At 41.3% G+C, this 21,118-nt stretch overlaps 1 protein-coding gene and 1 pseudogene across 1 annotated transcript in view; one reads left to right on the top strand and one right to left on the bottom strand.

Annotated features, from left to right (window-relative positions):
* The window catches only part of USP10 (ubiquitin specific peptidase 10), a 72,579-nt gene that overhangs the window by 15,707 nt on the left and 35,754 nt on the right, over positions 1-21,118 (top strand). The window contains exon 2 of the mRNA XM_038538136.1: positions 18,383-18,451. Within this exon, the coding sequence (XP_038394064.1) occupies positions 18,383-18,451 (69 nt within the window). The remainder of the gene's footprint in view (positions 1-18,382; positions 18,452-21,118) is intronic.
* On the bottom strand, positions 4,122-4,235 carry LOC119872089 (annotated as a pseudogene).

Genomic DNA, 21,118 nt, shown 5'->3' with positions numbered 1-21,118 from the left:
GAGCTCTTATATGCTCTGCTGGAGCCTTTTCTTCTGAAGAGTTGTGGAAGGCTGTTCCTAAGGACCAAAATCACATTCCCATTTAATTTTAATTTCAATTTTTTAAAAGATTTTATTTATTCATTAGTGTGTGGGTGCACACGCCCAAGTTGGGGGTAGTGGCAGAGGAAGAGGGAGAAGCAGACTGCTCGTTGAGCAGAGAGCCCGAGGCAGGGCTCTATCCCAGGGCTCCAGGATCTTGATCTGAGGTGAAGGCAGATGCTTCACAACTTAGCCACCCAGGCACCTCTAATGTTTGGATTTTATTTTATTTATTTATTTTTTTTATTTTTTATTTTTTTAAAAGATTTTATTTTTTTAATTTTTATTTATTTATAATAGTCACACAGAGAGAGAGGCAGAGACACAGGCAGAGGGAGAAGCAGGCTCCATGCACCTGGAGCCCGACGTGGGATTCGATCCTGGGTCTTCAGGATCACACCCTGGGCCAAAGGCAGGCGCCAAACCGCTGCGCCACCCAGGGATCCCTAATGTTTGGATTTTAAAACTGCATACTGATTTGATCAGGGGCAAGTGGGAGTGATCTTACTTTCTATGAATCCCCTGGTTGCAGCTACTGAACTTGGAACAAGACTTTTATCTCCTTCATTGCTCACTTCATTCGTGTCTTAGGATGCCTTTGATAACATGTAAAAGAAAGGCCAGCCCTGACTGGCTTGCACCATACACGAGAGATGAGTAGTGGCTCATGGAACTAGAAATCCCAGAAGGAGGCCAGGCTTTAGGGATGGTCTGCTGAATCAGTGTCTTTGAGGACCTGGTTTCTTCTCACTTGTGTTGTGTCAGCATTTTCCTAAGGCTGGTTCTCCTCCAAATGACACAACGGTCACAGCAGTTGCAGGCTTCACAGTAGTGTCCAGCCTGCACCATGTCAACCAGAACAAGAGAGTATGTGTATGTTCCAGAGTTTTTGTGTCTTGGGGTTGGTGCCCTTTTGATCCACCCTTGAACCAAGCACTGGGGGCAGGGGTGGGTGGCATGCCAGGTCGGGCTCCTCTTTAGAGCTGGGAGTGGGTGTGTGTCAGTTTTCTGAGCTGGGTAACCACTCACCAACAGGGGAGGAGGAAAATGAACTTTCAGAGGATGGCTGCAGAGTCCTTTACAGTCCCATCCGGGAGCATCATTCTTTCCCACTCTCCTTTTCCAGGTTTGTCAGTTCCTCCTCTTCCTGGACTTCTGTGACTTTTTTCTTGGCAAGTCATCCTGTACAGTCTAATGGCATTCTACTGTATTTCAGTCTTCCTTTAATTTTATTGTACCATAACTGTTTAGGTAAATATCAATATATATTTACCAGATTCTAAGTATTGTGCTTAAACACTTAAGTGGTTAGGATCCAGAACTTGAAAAGACACAAGGAGATCATAATTCATTTCCAGAGACATAGAGGTGAATGAGCAATTACCATGAGATGTGATGTTGCTTTGACAGAAATAAGGAGTTGGGAATACTTCTCTGAGGAGGTGTTGCCTGTGTTGACCCTTGACAGGCAAGCAGTAGTCACAGCAGTGGGGGAAGAGGAAGCTGCTTGCGTGAAGGCATCAGGCCAGGAGAATAACTGGGGTTTTAGATGCACAACAAGATGAGGCTAGATTGTTTAGGCAAGGATGGCCATTATACCAGGCTAAAGAGTTTAGATTCCATCTCTATATACTGTACAATTAGAAATTGACCATACATCCTGGTTTTACACCTGTTGTTCCAGAATAATTAATGTGATTTTTAACAAATATTTTATTTATTTATTCACAAGAGATACACAGAGGTAGAGACATAGGCAGAGGGAGAATCAGGCTCCATCCAGGAAGCCTGATGTGGGACTCAATCCCAGTACTCTGGGATCACGTCCTGAGCCAAAGGCAGATGCTCAACCGCTGAGCCAATGCTGAGGCATCCCAATTAATGTGATTGTTTTACTTGAACTGTGCCTCCAGTTTGGATGATAAATGGTCACCTGACTTAAAGCAGTTGTTCAGAGCCATGTGATAGCAGTGTACAGGATGCAGTACTTATCTGGGATTACATGAAATATAGCATACTTCTCAAACCTAAATTACAGAAAAAATCAGCTGGGGATCTTTTTGATGGCACATTTAGCTGCAGTAGGTCTGGGGTGGGGGTTGAGAGCTGCATAAGCCCTTGAGTAGTGCCACTGTTGCTGGCCTGGGGATCACCCTTTGAGTAGGAGGGTAGTATAGGACATTAGGAGTGTCAGAGGGTCTCTGAGGTCCTTAGAATCATACGCCAAAATGTGGGTGTGTGCCTTCTTCAGGCTGTGGGCCTAATTTGCTTACATCAGATTCTCAGGGAATCTGCTACCACCCTAAAACAGTTAGAAGTCACTGCCTTTTAGAAATAATGTAATGATGAAATGACATCTATATATTAGATGTCTTTAATGAAGTGCCTACCTCGTGAGAGTAATTCAGAATGCATTCTTCCTTCCCTCCCACTTCTCCCCCGGCCAAGTTCTTTGAGGCAGGAAATGTTGCTTAAACATTTAAAACAACTTTTTAATATTTATTATACTGTTAGCGATCAAGAGACATCTATTTGGTTTGATGACGAACTCTGTTAGGACCGTTAGCCATTCTGACAGCATTTGAGGGTCCTCTTAGGTGTCAAGTATTTTATTAGGTATTTAGAGGTTGCTGTTTACTCTTGCAGATCGCCAGGCTTGGAGGGAGGGTCATCAGGGCTTAGGGTGGATAGTAAAAGAAAACGGCAGGATTGAGGGTGGCTCAGTCAGTAAAGCATCTGCCTTCAGGTCAAGTCATGGTCCTGGGGTCCTGGGATCAAGCCCTGCATTGGACTCCCTGCTCTGTGGGGAGTCTGCTTCTCCCTCTCCTTCTGCTACTCCCCCTGCTTGTACACTGTCGTGCTCTCTCTGTCAAATAAATAGATAAAATCTTAAAAAAAAAAAAGAGAGAAACAGCAGGATTGAAAAGATGAATCTATTTTTATAATAATATTATTGAGATATAATGTATGTTCAAAAAGTTCTCTTGCGTTTGATTCATTGAGATACTGTTCTCTGCGACTCAGTCGTGTGGGATATCAGTAGGCATCAATCAATTAGAATGCTTCTTTCACTTTATGTAGTTGCCATGTTTTTGCCAAATAGAGCTTTCTGAACATTTGATATTTTGTTGATGTGTCCCAGAAATTTGGGATGGAAACCGTACGTAATTTAAGATAATCTTCAAAGTTTCTCATCTAGGAGGTTGGCAGAACAATGAAGTGTGTTTTTTGGCATAAGCATAGAAGCTGGTTTTGAGAAAATAATGGACCTTTTGAGTTTAAGGTTAAACAAGAATATAAGAGTGAAAGTATTGTGGGGTTAGCAGCCTGAAAAATGGAGCTGGAATATGATTGAACAATTCACACTGAAGATGTGAATTTGGACTTCAAAACAGTTGAAGCTGAGAGAGCAGGAGAGCTTCTTGTGGGGGATATTGATGGGCCACCCCAAAGGAGAGGAGCAAGGGGTTTGAAGCAGAGTCCAGTCTTGCAGGGTGCAGGATCCACTGACAGAAAACGTGTGTGTGAGAGAGCTCTCGATTTTAACAGATTGATGGTTGATCTAGCTGGATGTATAAAAGGATGCTGGATTGGATGGGAGGTTATTTCTGAAAAAGAGTGTTGGAGGTGAGTGTTAGATTTCGGTTAGTTTAGAGCAAATGGGAAATGAGCTCAGTTATAAAGATTGTTTTTGTGGAAAAGACACGTCTAAAAAGTTGCATGGGGGGTGCTCCTGGGTGGGTCAGTTGGTTGAGCATTCATCTCTTGGTTTCAGTTCAGGTCTTGATCTCGGGTTCTTGAGATCAAGCCCCATGTAGGGCTCTGCACTTGACAAGGAGTCTGCTTGATTCCTCCTGATCATGTGTGCACTTGTGTGCGCGCATGCTCGCTCTCTCTCTCTCTCTCTCTCTCTTTCAGATAAATAAATAAAAATCTTTAGGAAGTTGCATGGGAGTGGAAGTTTTTTACCAAATTATTTCCAGTTGCATGATAGTTTTCTTCTGATTGACATTTAGGTTTGTTACCTTTAAGTTGTCTGTGGTTAGTAAACCTTTATAAGCACTAAAAGAGTCCCCATTTTATTATTTATTAATTAGCAATAACTGCGCCTCGGATAAACCTCATTGGCTATGATACTGCCACTGCGCAAAGCTTACTTAATTTTTAAAAATATTCGTGTGAGAGAGCATGAGCGGGGAGGTGGGCAGAGGGAGAGAGAGAAGCATACTCTCCTGAGCAGGGAGCCTGATGCAGGCCTCCATCCCAGGACCCTGGGATCATGACCTGAGCAGAAGGCAGACGCTTAACCTACTAAGCCCTTGAGGCTCCCCAAGAGTTCCCACTTTAAAAATATCTGCCCTGAATGTTGTTCATCAAGCAGTAGGTCCTTTTATAAAGTGAATAATAGTCTCAAATGGTTTCATAGTTGTTTCTGTCTGGCTTGGGAGCAGAACTGAGTATGAAGCAGTTCTGCTCACCTATCCTCCTGTTTGCTTTTCTCTCCCACCTCTTGATTGCCTATAGTGGTAGAGCTTTTTCTTAGGTCAAGGGAACACCCCTACACAGTGATTCTGAACCCTAAGTGCTCATCAGAATTACACAGGAAGCATTTAAAATGTTGCCTGAAGCCTTGGGATCCCCTTACCCCCATGAACCCTGAAAATTTTCAGGTATAGCCTGAGGATCCTCGGGTGGTTCTAGGGGTAGCAGGGGCTGAGAACCACTGCCATAGGCCATTAACCTGCCTCACTGACTCTGCTTCCCTGTTAGATGAGCCCCACCAGCGGTTGGTTTTCTGCTTCTATGGAGAACAGATTATTGTGAGCTCTTTGGGTGAAATACCTCTTTTCCAGGATACTCAAGTTTCAAGCTGCACATATTTACAACAAGGGGGACTTGCTGAAGCCTCAAGTTTAGTTTACTCTAATAAAAGATCTTTAGGGGCTGCTGGGTGGCTTGTTAAGTGTCCAGCTCTTGGTTTTGGCTCAGGTTGTGATTCCAGGGTCATAAGATCAAGCCCCACTTTGGGCACTATGCTCAGTGCAGAGTCTGCTTGCGATTTTTTTCTTCCACTCCCACTCATATGTGCTCTCTCTCTCAAATAAATAAATCTTTTAAAAAATATTTTAAATCATAACATGAACTTAAATACATAATTCGGTCTGTTGTTTCGGTTGGTAAAGTAAACCATTTCTGCATAGTTGCAGTCTTGTTTTCAGCAGATTAGGTGGAAGTAAAGCCGAAAAAGCAAGCAGTGGACTCGGCTGGCCTTAGCTGACAGCACCTATTCTTGTGTTCTTGTATTTTCAGCAGATCATAATTTAGCAGCTTTTACTGCTTGGACCAACTCTTCTAAGTAACTTGGTTGTCATTAACACAACCAAAACAACTCATTAAGGGGAGCATTCTGTATTTCCTCCCTCTGGATGTATGGGATACAGGGGGATACGTTAGGCAGTCCTAGATCTTACAAAATGCTTAAGAAACCATTGGCAATGGCTAGCAAATTAGAAGAAAATCATTTATGTAGTAACACTACTTTTTCCCAAATGTGTTTAAACTTGAAGCTCTGGTTTAGTGATGTACTTTCCTTTCTGGCAGGTGGCCTTCAGTAGCCGAGCTTCTGTTGGTTTAGTTCCAGCATATTTCATTAAGTAAAAAAATCCTGTAGAACAGATGCACTTACAAGTTTCTGCCCATGTAGCACTCTGTTTAATGAAACACTCCAGGTTTGACTCAGTGTTATTGGCAGTAATTGTCTGTGTATGGTGTGGGGTTTGAGTAGGTGGCTGGGGGATCTAGGCAGTAGAACGGCCAAGCCAGACCAGAACAATCTGAGGTATAGTGATGGAGGAACTACAAGAGTGGGCAGCAAAATACAGATGGGTGATGGTATATTTTCCCAGTAAGAGTCTTTGGACCAAGGAACATGAAATCTTTAAAAAAAATCCTGATGTGTGGATGTTTACAAAAGGAGTGTTTAAGAATTCTGCTTATGTAAGTGAAAGATTAATACTGTGGTCCCTGGTCTTCAGGAGCTGCTTTTATAGTACAGCTGCCTTATCCTCCTTAGTTGTAGATGTGCGCTGATTGTGCATTGATTTTAAAAAATCATTTTGAGGTGTAGTTTAATACAATAAGTGTACTCATTTTAAGTTTTCAGTTTGAGTTTTGATAAACACCTGCCGAGGGAACTACCAGCACAAACTGTTGCCCAGAAAGCTCCCTCGTGCCCCCTGCCAGGAGTCTTCACCCTGTCTGAGGGTGAACCGAGGCATTACTGATCTGCTTCCTGTCAGTCGAGGCTATTCTCCTTTTCTAGAATTTTATTTAGGTGCAGTTCTACGGGGTGTACTCTTCTCTCTGGCTTCTCTCACTCTGCATAACATTTTGAGATTCATCCGTCCTGAAAGAATTCTCTCCCTTTTGTTACGGAGTAGTATTTCATTATATGGATGTGCCAAGTTCTCTCTTTAGCTCTTGACGAATGTTTGCTGTTTGGGTGTTTGTGAGATTGAAGCTGTGGTCTTCAGTCATATGCAAGTCTTTGATGGACATGGTTTTTCACTTCATGTGGGTTAATAACTACCTGGAAGTGGAATTGTTGGGTCATGTGGTAAGTGTGTGTTTTATTTTATAGGAAACTACCAAGTTTCTTCAAAGTGGCTATGTTGTTGACACATGCATCAGCAATCATGAGAACGCCCCTTCCTCTGTATCTTCACCAGCACTTGGTGTTTATCAGTCTTGGTAATTTTATTGTGCATCAATTTTAAAAGGGAAGAATTTTTTGTCCACATTTATGACAGAAAAGGGACACTGCAGATAGGTCATTCTTAGTGAAATACATTTTTTTTTCTTAAAGTTTAAGCCAGAAAGAGAGAGGGACAGTAAAGACTGAGAGTCCCCTCTTCACACTGGACACAGGTGATTTATTTGGTAGGCAAGGATAGTAATACTGCCCTAATCCTTTCTGATCACGTCCATGGTGTGTTTTGGTGTGTTTTACCCTTTTTTTTTTTTCTTTCTGGATTTAAAATGGGAACGTTCATTTTTCTTTAGTTGGAGAGGCCACATGATAATTGTGAATGGTTTTCCTCTAGGTTAAAATATATGCCTTTAAAAAAAAAAGATTTATTCATTTATTCATCAGAGACAGAGAGAGAGAGGCAGAGACAGAGACATAAGCAGAGGAGAAGCAGGGTCCCTATAGGGAGCCTGATGCGGGACTCAATCCCTGGATCACACCCTGAGCCAAAGGCAGACGCCCAACCCCTGCGCCACCCAGGGGTCCCAAAATACATGCTCTTAATAAGTTTTCTCTAAAGCTTAATTCAGATTGTTTTGGTTGTTTAAATGTGTATTTTTTTTTAAATATTGTATCTTAAAATTAAAAGTTACACCTTGGTTATATTTAAAAGTGAAAATTGCACTTCTGGGTGGAGCATCTCTGATGATCTTAAAAACAGGAGAATAAAAAACCAGTCAGAGCAGCCAAGGTGATTTGTCAGCACTGACATGTGGGAAGTTCCCTGATGTGGAAGATGGAGAGGCTCTCATTCTTTATCCCTAGAATTTACATTTGTGATAGGGTTTTCCCTTTATCTTCCTCTTCCTTTTGGTTCAAGAAAGCTTTTTTTGAGCACCTGCTATTATGCCAAGTACTGCATTAACTGCTGGCGATACAAAGATGAATTTAACTTGGTTTTGTTCTTTTAAAAAAGACCTTTATGGGGGCATAATATATGTGCACTGAATTTCACCCTTTTAAAGTATATATGATGAATCTTGACAAATGCACACATTTGTGTAATCACCTCCATAGGTAATATACCTTTCAGCCCTTCCTGTGGTTCTCAGAACATCCCCATATGTCTCCTGCAGCCTGTCCTCTTATTCACCCTTGGCCCCAGCAAAAGTAGAGCTACTATTAATTTTTTGTTTATTGGAGTTCTGCGTGTTTTCCCTTATCTTTTTTTCCCCCTTTCTTCCCTCCCGCTCTCTCACCAAACCTTCCTTCCTAGATTAGCACATAGGTGATTGTAATGAATATTAAAGTAGGTGGAATCTTGAACTTCCTCTAGAGCTATCCCAGATTATATGCACTAAATTTATTCCCTAATAATTTATCATCTCTTTTCCATGTGATAAAAGTTCTAGATAGCACGTTAGTGTATAGTGAGGACTCTTTGATCTTGCTGTTTAGTATTAGTTGAGAGCAAAGCAAGTTAAAATTTAACTGCCTTTGTGGAAGTTAACTAATTCCACAATGTAGATGCAGAACTGAAAAGTTGGTAAAAAATGGATTTCTATTAGATGAATCATGTTTTCTAATTTGGAAATGCATTTGGTGGGGACAGGTTTTAGCTGAGAATCTCCATTACAGCACTTCGTATACAGCCAGTCTGTTACAGATCCTGCTTAGGAAGGTGAGAGGCAATCTTCTGATAGAACTTTAGTAGTCACATAAAATACACAAAACTAGACAGCACACCGCACTGTTCTGATGGTTGAATTGTAAGAAGAGGGTTATGCCTTTGGGAGTGGCTTTGTAACACAGTTTGTCCATTCTGTCCCCTTCTCAGGACCTCTCTGCCCCAAGAAAGTAAAACAGAGTTCTGCTCCAACCCAGTCCATTGAGGAGCAGGCCTTCCTCTGCCTCCGTCTTTGCTTTGCCCTTTGTAAAACTCACTGCAGCTTGCACTCCACTCATGCTGTGACAAAACTGTAAATGTGGTGTCCTGAACCCAGTGTCTGTTTTATTTAGTTTATTCTTATAATCTAGCACAACTCAGTGTGGATAGTTGGTGCTCAGTACATATGGTTAAATCAATGCAGTTCCTGCTGTGCATCAACTGCCTGTACAGTGTTATCGCCACATGTCCCCAAACCACCTACAGCACTTTGTAGAGTTGAAAGTGTGCTGTGAACTTTCAGTAGATGTCACTTAGTATTCATCAAGTAGCAGGCATGATCAATAAAGTTTAGTAAAGGGGTGCCTGGGTGGCTCAGTCGGTTAAGCATCTGCCTTCAATTCAGGTCATGATCCCCACGTCCTGGGATTGAGCCTCCTGTCAGGCTCCCTGCTCAGTGGGGAGTCTTTTTGCTCTGCTCCTTGCCCCACCCATTTTTTCTCTCTCTCTCTCAAAAAATCTTAAGAAAAAAGTATAGTGAAGAAATTAGACTTCTTATGCAAGCACTTTTCTTCTTTTACTTTGTTGAGATAAAATTTACATATTTAGAATTCACCTATTTGATAAGAGTACATTTCATTGATTTTTAGTGTGGTCACAGAGTTATACAACCATCACCAAGTCAATTTTAGAACATTTCGTCACTCTAAAAAGAACCCCTAGGTCCAATAGCTGTGATTTCCCATTTCCCCTTTCCCTGAACCCCTAACAACTACAATCTACTTTACACCTCTAGAGATTTGCCTCTTCCAGATATTTCACATGAATGGATGCTACAACTTGTGGCCCTTCGTTCTTTTACTCAGCATGATGTTTTCAGGCTTCATCCATGTGTAGCATGGATTTACCTGAGGATGTTTCCAGACCCTTGTTTTTTTTGTCCTTATTAGATCCAGGATCTACTTTTGGAGCCAGGGAGAGCTCTGGGGGTTTCTAGTTCAGCACACCCTCATGTTAAAGATAAACTTAAGGCTCACTTCACCGTCGGAACAGTTTGTTAGTCTTTCCTGTTTCATCATCTCTCCCAAATTCATCTTTCTTGGGTTGGGAAATGAGGGAGGAGGAGGCTTTGCGCCTCTTAGCCTCTTGTTTGCGGTGCCTGCTTCTGTCCCTGCGAGGCTCAGCTGGTGCCTGGGCGCAGGAGATGCTTCTGGGAGCTGGGCTCCAGTTGCCAGCCTCATCGCCGGCCTCAGGAGACTGAGGGGGTCCGTGGGTGTGCAGCCACACGTTCACTGCACTGCCTTTATCTGAAATTTTTCCTCTGAGGCCGATCTCCTATTTCCATGAGTCCCTTTGAAGGCAGAGAATATGCTTCGGTGGCACCCTACATACGTCTTTGTGCTTTTAGAGATGAGGTTTTGAAAGTTGGACTGGAGGCATGACATGCTGTGTTCCCGCGCCCCCTAGTGCTGCACTGGAGTGCTGGTGCCCTGTTTCTCCTGGCTGCCGCTTCTGGAGATCTGTGCACAGCCAGCTGTAGGTGGGGCGGCGGTGGGGCCTTCCTTGCCCTGACATTGCACCTTTGCTTTTCCTGTAGCGTGAACATGGTGTTTCCAGGTTTGCCCAACCCTTTCCCCAGGGTTTACGGAGCAAGACCCTCTAAGGGCCATGGCTTTGGGTCTCCAAACGATGAGACCCAGAGTAGCCACATCCTGGTGCTGCACTTCAGTGAGGTGTCTTGTGTTCATCCTGTGTTGTGGGCTTGCCCCCTTTTCTTGCAGCACTTCTATTTTTGTCATATCGTCTCTGAAAGGATAAAAAAATAATCAGACATGTGAACACTAGGAGTTCTGAAAGCCTGAGCTGGGGTTAGTTGGAAATAAGGGGAAGTCAGCTGTGTCCCTGGTAGTGGGCAAGAGTCTCTACACCTCACAGGCTTGTCTCTGTAAGACGGGAATGGAGAGGCTAAAAGCCCTTGGGGCGTGCCCTCTGACCACATGCCTTTCCTCTGGGCATGATGGCAGCTGGGAAGGGAGCATCCCATTTTGCTTTCTTGTTCCTTATGACTCCATTATTCATCCAACTCTGGTGGGGTTTGCTTAAAACCTAGAGGGAGGGATCCCTGGGTGGCGCAGCGGTTTAGCGCCTGCCTTTGGCCCAGGGCGTGATCCTGGAGACCCGGGATCGAATCCCACATCGGGCTCCCGGTGCATGGAGCCTGCTTCTCCCTCTGCCTATGTCTCTGCCTCTCTCTCTGTGTGATTATCATAAATAAATAAAAATGAAAAAAAAAAAGAAAAAAAAAAAAACCTAGAGGGAGTTTCCAGTTTTGCCTTATAGTATTTGTGATAGCTATTAGAAGAGTGAAATTCTAAATGACAATATAAATGTTTTTGTAAAAAAAATAAAAAAAATAAAAAAAAATAAATGTTTTTGTAATGCATTTGGGCCGAAAGAGGGCCTTCAGGCATCTTCTTATGTTTTATCCTCACCAAACCTGTGAATTGAGCATCTATGCTGGGCCCTGCACTGGGCTTTGGAAATGCAAGAAATAATGCACTTGTTCCTACTGTTTCTTCTCCCACGCAGACTCAGTTGCCCTGTTTTATCTTTTTTTTTTTTTTTTTGCTCTAATAGGACAAAACTAATTCATGCAGTCTGTGACATTTTCTTCCCCACTAAATTATAAATAATGTGAAATCAGGCAGAATCATTTTTATCTTTTTTAACCCAGGCTCCTATAATATTTTTTCCCTAAAAAAGACTTTACATTTTTTAAAAACAATTTATTTATTCATGAGAGACACAGAGAGACAGAGACACAGGCCGAGGGAGAAGCAGGCTCCATGCAGAGAGCCTGATGTGGGACTCGATCCTGGGATCCTGGGATCACGCCCTGAGCCGAAGGCAGATGCTCAACCAATGAGCCACCCAGGCATCCCAAGCCACTCAGGCATTCCCCTCTGGAGGATTATTAATACATGTAAAGTCTTGGGATGCCTGGGTGGCTCAGTGGTTGAGTGCCTGTCTGCCTTCGGCTCAGGTCGTGATCCTGGGATCCTAGGATCGAGTCCCGCATCAGGCTCCTCACAGGGAGCCTTGCTTCTCCCTCTGCCTGTGTCTCTCCCTCTCTCATGAATAAATAAATAAACAATTAAAAAAAAAAAAAACCTCCAGAGGAAGGAGAATGTCTTATACTCGGAAATAGTTTCAGATTTACAGAAGTTGCAAAACTAAAAGTAGTATGAAGAACCCCCCTCATTTACTCCTTTACCCAGATTGACCAGTTAAGATTTAACGCCCTTTGCTCCATCGTTGGCATGTGCTTGAGTTCTCTCTTCACATACACACATACTCCCAAACTCATGCACACATGCAGACACACACTTTTCCCTCTACCCTCAGATTTGAGAGATTATGCACCATGATCTTTTACCCCCATATGCTTGAATGTGTTTCCTAAGAATAGGAATATTCTCTTACGTAACCAGTAAGATAGTTTACTGCTTTCATAAGTCTACACTGGTGCAATACTTTTTATAACCTGTCCATATTCTAATTTTGTCAGTTGACCTAATAATCTTTATAGCATTTCCCTCCAGGATGGGATCCAGTCTGGGGTCAAGCACTGCATTTACTTGTCATGTCTCTTTAGCTTCTGTCATTCAGGACTTTTCCACAACCTTTCACAACACTGATTTTTTTTGAAGAAAACAATCCTGCCCTTCTCTGACCACATTCTTCATTTTGCCAAACACGTAGAATAATTTGTGATTGAAAATTAGGAAGGCCTTTGGAGAAGATACAGAACCTGAACACGTTAGTGGCATTTGGCCATTGTGAATTTCTGTGACAGACTCTTCAGCATCACAACGCTGTGTGGCTTCGACCTTTCGTCAAGCATATTAAGTTAAATACTTGTCAATAAAATGCAGGACAGTGTTCTCTGTCCATGCACTGGGATTGCTCTCGAATAAATATTTGACCTTTGTTTTTGTCGATTTTAACAGGACATTTAAAAATTACCTTTCTTCCTCCCAATGATTTATGTAAGGTTTTTTTTTTTTTTTTTTTTTTTAAAGATTTACTTATTTATTCATGATAGAGAGAGAGGCAGAGGCACAGGCAGAGGGAGAAGCAGGCTCCATGCCAGAACCCGACGTGGGATTCGATCCCGGGACTCCAGGATCACGCCCTGGGCCAAAGGCAGGCGCCAAACCGCTGAGCCACCCAGGGATCCCCATAAGCTAACTTTTATAAGCAACTCTCCTATTTGCCTTTCTGGAACAGTGTGAATAATAAATACTTATTCTTGGTAATGGTTCTTGTGGTAAGTTTTTAATGATGCAGGTGATTTTGTTAAACTCTGAAATGATGTCATAGCCTCAGAGTTTTTATGGGATATTTTGTTATATCGTTCCAAGTGAACATTTGAATGGTTACCAAAGAGGTATTTGTTACTGTACCTAGAAAGAAAGATTTGTCCTTTTTGTTGCATGCATTGTGAAGGGTGGGAATTCTCTTTTGGGAAACTTTCCCTTGCCTGAGACCCCAGTGGCTTGAACTCTGCTGATCTGAGAATGAACTCCCTCCTCTACTGCAGTCCTTCGTTACATTTGCATTTCTGGTTAAGCATAAGCAGTATGTGTACAGGCACAGAGGAAAAAGATCTGTGTCGTTTATGTGCTGTGGGCATATGGGGAATACTCACTCTGGAGGAAACGAATCCTAACCAGACTCCTTGGGGAGGTGAGCACTGTGCACAAGCGCTGCCATTTTTGGCACCAGCTTCCTAGCAGTCCCCTCTGTCATCTCAGTCACAGAACTGAAACGACCATTCTTTATATTGTGGAGGTGTAACTGCTCACTTTCAGACTGGTGCATTTGAAGGATTGAAAATTGGTCTGATTGTGTGACAGGAGGATGTGATTCACGGGTACTTTGATGGCGTTGTTTGTTGCCGCATGTGAGCCTGCGTTCAGGAAATCACAGTGGAGTAACACAGCTCCAGCTAGCCATTTGTTGAGTGCTAAGTGATATTTTAGTGTTGCATAGTTGATAGTTAGCAGTTGCTTATGACGGCTTTTTTGGATTAAATGTTCTCATCAAGTTCTAATCTGTTGTCAGTAAAATCTTGAACACAAGCGCAAATTTAGGTGCAAACTTGTAATTTCTTTGCAAAATGAGTGTATCTTTAATTGTATGGTGATTTCTGAATTGTTCATATTGACTTTTTGCAAGTAATTTTTTGAATAAAGAATTCAGAACTAAGAATTCTGACACAAGACACATTAGGAATCTGGTGCGGCTGCACTGCTTGCACGTGGCTTTCCCTCGGCTCCAGCTTTCCTTCCCTTTTGTTCCCAGAGTGTTCTCTTCCTTTAACAGTATCTTGGAGATTTTCTCCCCACCTGTACAGCAAGCTCTTCCTCATTTCTCCCCATTTAGATTTGTGACCAGGTTGAAGGTATGATCTGGTAGAGAAATTAGTAGCATGAAGTTGTAATAAAAATGCATTTAGGGGCATCTGGGTAGCTCTTTTGGTTTTGGCTGGTAGCATCTGGCTCTTGGTTTTGGCTTAGGTCATGATCTCAGGGTCCCAGGATTGAGCCTCTCTGACAGGCTCCTCACAGTGGGGAGTCCGCTTGAGGATTCTCTCTGCCCTCCCCCTGCGCTCTTTCTAAAATAAATAAATCTTAAGAAAAAAAAGTTTAAAAATCTATAAGAAAGTTTTTCAAATAATTATTATTATTTTAAGATTTTATGTATTTACTTGAGAGAAAGAGAGAGTGTGTGGGCACGCGCAAGAGGGAGCGCAGGGGGAGAGGGAGAAGCCGAGTCCTCGCTGAGCTGGGAGCCCAAAACTGAGGCTCTGTCCTAGGACCCTTGAGATCATGACCTCAGCTGAAAGCAGATGCTTAAACATCTGAGCCACCCAGCTGCTCCTCAAATAATACTTTAAAAATAAAGAAATTAGGGGTACGTGGGTGGCTCAGTCCGTTGAGTGTCTGACTTGATTTTGGCTCAGGTCAGATCGAGCCCTGCATTAATTGGGCTTTGTGCTGGGCATGGAGCCTGCTTGGGATTCTCTCTCCCTCTTGTAAAATAAATCAGCAAAAATGGTTAAATTGAAAGAAACAGAAGAGAAACTTTTTCCTTGGAACCTTTCTAAGCACTGCCATGGCTGGCAATGAGGCTGCTCCCAGCCGCCTGACATAGGAACATGGCACTTGCTGGTCACTCCCTCTCCCTCTTTACTGACATGGCATTAATAAATTGTCCGGAATTTTAGCTCTTTTATTGCACTACCCATATCTTTTTAAGACTTTAGATTGTATGTAAACCAAAATAAAAATGCCTGCTTAGAAATGTGATTCCTGATGCAGACCAAGGAAGAAAATCTGACTCAAGAAAATAACCTAACAATCCTGTCAAGCCTTCCAGTTCTCATCTTTATATGTCCTCTCCACATTCTGAAATAAAATAGGAGTCCTTCTTTCTTTCTTGTAAGAGAAGATAGAATGGATGTTTTTGCTATTTATATTAAATTAAGCACCAGGAATACGGTTTCTGCATCAGACTTCACAGCTGCTGTATCAGCAGTTTCTTGGGTCTTGCTTCTTTGTTTACAACTCTTGTATCTCTTGAATTCATTTTTTGGAATTCTTAAACACCCCTTCCTCAACAGAGGGGTGTGTGGATGTAAGATAATTTTTTTCTTTTTTGCATTTGAGGAGTAATCTTAAAATGTAGAATAGAATTCTATGAAAACAAAATGCCTTGGAATTCTAGAGACATAATACCTTTTTCTTGGAAATTTAAAACCATTACTTCATTGCTTTATAGTCTTATTGATGATTCTGCTATTACGACCTTCTGCTGAGTTTTTAAATTTAGTAATTTAAGTTTAATAACTTTCTGATGTGCATGAACAAGACATTGTTCTCTGATGGCACACCCCTCTCCCCTTTTTAATTAAGTAGGCTCTGTGCCCAACACAGGCTCATGACCTGAACTCACAACCCTGAGGTCAAGGTAGCATGCTCTTCTGACTGAGGCAGCCAGGTGCCTCTACTTGCTCCTTTGTGATGACTATCTGGATTTCTTTCATCTGTCAGAATCTCTGTAAGGATACAGATTAGAATTTCTTTGCTTTCTCTTCATTTTTGTCCTCACATGTCCTGTGATTCTTTGTTGTCCACTTCTGTTTGGAGACTGAAATCATTAATGTTTTAGTGGATTGTGTGTTTCCTTGGCAATTAGGATGGTTACTGCTTTTCCAACAGGCTCTCCTGTGAAAATTTCCTTACCCCCAAAAGTTCCTGTGTGCCTCTTTGTAATCAGCCCTTTACAGCCACTGATCTGTTTTCTGGCCTTATAGTTTTGCCTTAGAATGTTACATAAATGTAATCATATCACATGTAGCTTTTTAAGTTGGACTTCTTTCCCTTAGCATGATGCTTTTGAGAGCTGTTGAATAGCTTTTCATTTTATAGATGTACCACGTTCACCTTTTGATGGACATTTGGTTATTTTTAGTGATGATGAATAGAGCTGCTGGAAACATCAGCATACTTTTTTATTTATTTTTTTCTTTTTTGGTGGACAGAGGTCTTCATTTCCCTGGGATAAGTGAGTAGGTGTGGGATAACTTGGTAAGAAACTTCCAAACTTTTTTCCAGAGCGGCCGTATCATTCTGAGTCTGTGTAAGCCATGTAGAAAGTTCCAGTCATTCCTTATCCTCATCAGCATTTGGTATTTTGGGGACTATCTTTTCCCAGTTTATGGCTTGCCTTTTCATTTCCTGCTGAGTAAATTTTGAGGTTTTATATCTAGACTTAAAAGATCTCTATCCGGAGTGGGCCTGTAAAGGGATGCCAGTCAGCAGTGTCATTTCTTCACCTCCACCCTTTCTGCCACTTCCTTTTCTCTTGGAAGATACCTTTCCCTTCCATTGCTTGTTTTACACCTGGCTGCAATTAATACACGCTTTTTTCCCCTGGTGTTTGAGATGATAAGGGGGGTCTGAGTTCACAGTGAAAGTATTGCAGATGATGATTTCTAAATTGTTTTGGGACTCTGCTTATTTTTACCATAACTATTAATGCACAATTTTTTTGTGGATCTTTTTTGAGTATGTGTGAATATTATGTGATGATGTTCTTGTTTTTAATACGTATTTATGGTTTTGGTAGCTATTGCCAAAGAGCCCTCCAGGAGTATTCTCTCGAGAAATATCGGTACACTTGGGCGCCTGGGCAGCTGTGTCAGTTGAGGGTCTGACTCTTGGCTTTGGCTCATGACCTGAGGGTTGTGAGATAGAGCCCCAGTCAGGCTCTACGCCCATCAACTCTGCGCTCACTGGGGAGTTGGCTTGAGATTCTTTCCTTCCCCTCTCTGCTCCTCCCCCCAGCTGACACACAGTCTTTCTAAAATAAATTTTAAAAATCTTAAATATCAGAGCATTCTTTTTTTAAAAAAAATATTTATTTGAGAGAAAGAGAGCATGTGTGCATGCGTGTGCAGAGGAGCAGGAGGTGCAGAGGGAGAGGGAGAATCCCAAGCTGACTTCCCTCTGAACTTGGAGCTCTGTATGGGGCTGGATCTTAGGACCCTGAGATCATGACCTGAGCTGAAATCAGGAGCTGGCCACTTAACTGACTATACCACCCAGGTGCACCTTGGTGCAATCTTATTAACAGGCAATGAGAGTTGTCATTTACTTACATTTATGATAATAATGGGCATTATCCATTTACATAATATGTAGTTATTAGTTATTTTTGAATCACATGCTTGGAAATTTCCCTGCAGGTTACTCAGCTCCATTAGAGCAGAGGAACCACAATTCTGCTTACCATTTTATCCCCAATACTGATTATCATGCATGGCGTTAGTAGGCTCTAAATAATCATTGATTAGATGAATGATTTAGTGAGTGATTGGTTCTTTGTTGTAGAAAATCAAGTCATTCTGATTCTTGTCAGTGACTTAGTTTTAAAGCTCCAGGGAGAATATGAACTGCTAGGCACTTACCAAACTTGCTTCCATTCATTTGAACCAGTTGTTTTTCCAGAAAGTTACACTCAGAATTCTGTGAAGTGAGGGTTCACAACTAGACTTGCATCTGTTCAGTAATTTATTCATCATGTTAAAATGAAATTTCAGGATGAAGAGGTACATATATATATCTTAAAGATCATTCATCAGGATCATTACCATTTTCCTTTTTTTTTGATTTCCTTACCTTCCTCTGAGAACCAAGTTTTCTATTCTCCATTAGCTCATAGCCCAGAACACTGACGTGGAGGTAGTGAAATGAGTCAGCAGAAAGGTGAAGGGGATATACCTGGAAGTGTCTGTGAGCCAGAAAGTTCTCCTTCAGGCAGGACTCTGCTTCCACGTTTGGTGTACACAGTTGGCCTCTTTCTAAATAAGCTTTATCGATTTCAGAGTGTTCTTTGACAATTTATGGAAAAGGCTAAATATTTTCTTGTTAATTGGAAATCTCTGCTTTGCAGGCCCTTGATTTGCAGAGCTCAAGAAAGGATCTTGGGGCTCCTGGACTATGATTATACAATCTTAGATTGTATAATATGTAGCGTTTTTTCTGAAAGTGTATAAGTTGTATATTTTATGTGATCAGGGCCTGTTTTCTCTTTTCCAGTATATTTTTGGAGATTTTAGCCCTGATGAATTCAATCAGTTCTTTGTGACTCCTCGCTCTTCAGTTGAGGTAAGACCAAACATTTTCTTGACTATATATGTAAGTATAATTAATGGTTATGTTTTAGTTTTGATTTTTAAATTTATGCTCTTTTGATAAATCCAATGTACAGAAAAGGACAGAGACTAGTAGGAGAAATGCCCAAACCCACCAGCCAGATTTTACTGATATTAATAACATTTTGCTATACTTACATATAGCAAAACACAGATACAGTTGAAGCCTCCCTGTACCCCCTCCCCTCTGCCAGAAGTAACAGCTCTGCTGAATTGGTATTGTTTACTCTGATTTTCAGCTTTTACTACATACATGGGTATCAACAGATAGTAATATCTTATTGTTTTATGTGATTTAAATGGTAAGTGGTGTCATACTACAGTTGACTCTTGAACAACACAGGGGTTAGGAGCACCAGCCCTAGTTGATTTGAAAATCTGTGTATACCTTGTGATTCCCCCAAAACTTAACTACTCATAGCCTACTGATGAACAGAAACCTTCGTGCTAACATTAACAATGAACACATTTTGTGTTATAAGTATTACGTATTTATTCTTAGAATAAAATAAGCTAGAGAAAAGAAAATGTTAGGAAAATAATAAGGAAAATACATTTATAGTACTGTACGGTATTTGTAGAAAATAATCTGCCTGTAAAGTGGACCTGCACAGTTCAAACCCATGTTGTACAAGGGTCAACTGTATATTCATCATTTTGAGGTTTATTTTAGACTAACATATTCTTTATATTTATATCTGCTGATTTTTTGTTCTTTTTTTTTTTAATTTTAATTGCTCATTACCATAGATTCAACAGCTCTCACAGCTCACTAACCTTTTTCCTTTTGAGGACCATTTAGGTCTTCTGTTCTTACATTGTTACAAAAATGTTGCAGTAAACATATTTTACATGTCCCCTCATGCTTCTTGGTGGGGTTTCTCCAAGATACAGGTCCTAGGAATGGAATAGGTCAGTCTGCAATGAGTAATTGGCTGTACTTTTACTGGAGACTGCTGATCTGCTTTCGAAGTAGTTTAGCAGTCTGGATGGATCCCCATCAGCAGTGCATGAGCATTCTTACCATCTCATTTAAAGAAAAAATTCTTGCTTATTCTCAGTATAGGCATACTTAAAATTTTTGTTAATCTGATGGGTATGAATGGATTCTCATTGTTTTAATTTATAATTCCCGGATGACAGTCAAAAACTGCTGCATCATTTTCATGTGCCTATTGACAACACAGATTTCCACTTCTGTGACTTAACCCTATCTCCCTTGTCCACGTTTTTTGTTAAGTGGCTTGTATTTTTCTTATTGCTTATAGGATTAAGAATCCCTGGCTTTGCATGTTACAGGTACCTTTTCTAGCATGAGGGCTTTTAAACTTCATATATGATGCGCTTTTTTTTTGTTGTTGTTGTTATGCAAGGGAAGTAGGTTTTTAACTCCAATGTCAAATGTATTGGGTTTTTTCCTCATGGTTTGTAAGTGTCTTTAAGAAATACTTCCAGGGGCAGCCCCGGTGTCGCAGCAGTTTAGCGCCACCTGCAGCCTGGGGTGTGATCCTGGAGACCTGGGATCCAGTCCCACGTCAGGCTTCCTGTATGGAGCCTGCTTCTCCCTCTGCCTGTGTCTCTGCCTCTCTCTCTGTGTCTCTATGAATAAAATCTTTAAAAAAACAAAAAACAAAAAATACTTCCCTTCCCTGAGGTAATAAAGATACTGGTTTTCTTCTAAAAGTTTTAAGGTTTTGTTTTCACTGTAGTGTATACTACAGTTGAAATGGACTTTGATGTGCATGTGAAGTGGGACTGTAATTCGTCTTCTCCCATGGCAGTAGTGAGTTGTCCCAATGTCATTCACTGAGCACTAGGTCATTAGTTGTAGTGCCCTTTGGCTGAGGCCCTCCTTTTATCTCTGTATTATTACCATTCGTTTTAATTGCTGCGACTGTATAATCCATATTCTGGGAGGGTACACACCCTCTTATATTTATTTAGAAGTATTTGATACTCCTTCATCCTTACTCTTCCTTAGGAATTTATGAGCAGCATGTCAAGCTCCATAAAAAAATCCTATTGAAATTTCTGTTGGAATTGTGTTAAAATTGTGGGTTAACTTATATAAGAATTAACATCTTTATGATAGTTTTCCTAAACACATTTTTGGTGTATTTCTCCATTCAGGTCGTCTTTTATGTCCATTCTTAATGTGAGTAATGGTGTCTGTTTTAGTTTAATAAAAGCTTACTGGGAACATTTTTTCATATTCATATTGTAAATATAAAAACTGTTGAAATTCCATTGAAGAGGAGAAAGGGTGGGGGGGGGGGGTGGGGAGTAGGTAGGAGTCAAGTAGAACTACTTAACTTTAATAAGACCTAGCCAGCCACTTCGATTCCTTAATAAACATCCATGGTAGGTTTGCACACATGTGAAGTGTTTTTGCATGGAGTTCTTTTATTTGGCAAAGTGGAGCAGGGGAGGCTGACTCCTTAGAATTGGAGCCACAGGCCAGTGTTGCTTGTGGCCTTGGCTGGTCCTTCCCGCTTCTTCACCTTGGCTTCTGGAACTCTAAGCTCTTTCTGGAGCTATAGAGGAAGGATTAAATGACAGCATGTTGAAAGTGTTATTTCAGCTGCACAGATGAGAGAAAGATTTATTGGTTTATCCTCTT

This window comes from Canis lupus, chromosome 5 (assembly GCF_011100685.1).
Source record: "Canis lupus familiaris isolate Mischka breed German Shepherd chromosome 5, alternate assembly UU_Cfam_GSD_1.0, whole genome shotgun sequence".
Taxonomy (NCBI): Eukaryota; Metazoa; Chordata; class Mammalia; order Carnivora; family Canidae; genus Canis; species Canis lupus.
Note: the sequence above shows the minus strand (reverse complement) of the source record. Positions and strands in the feature narration are given on the sequence as shown.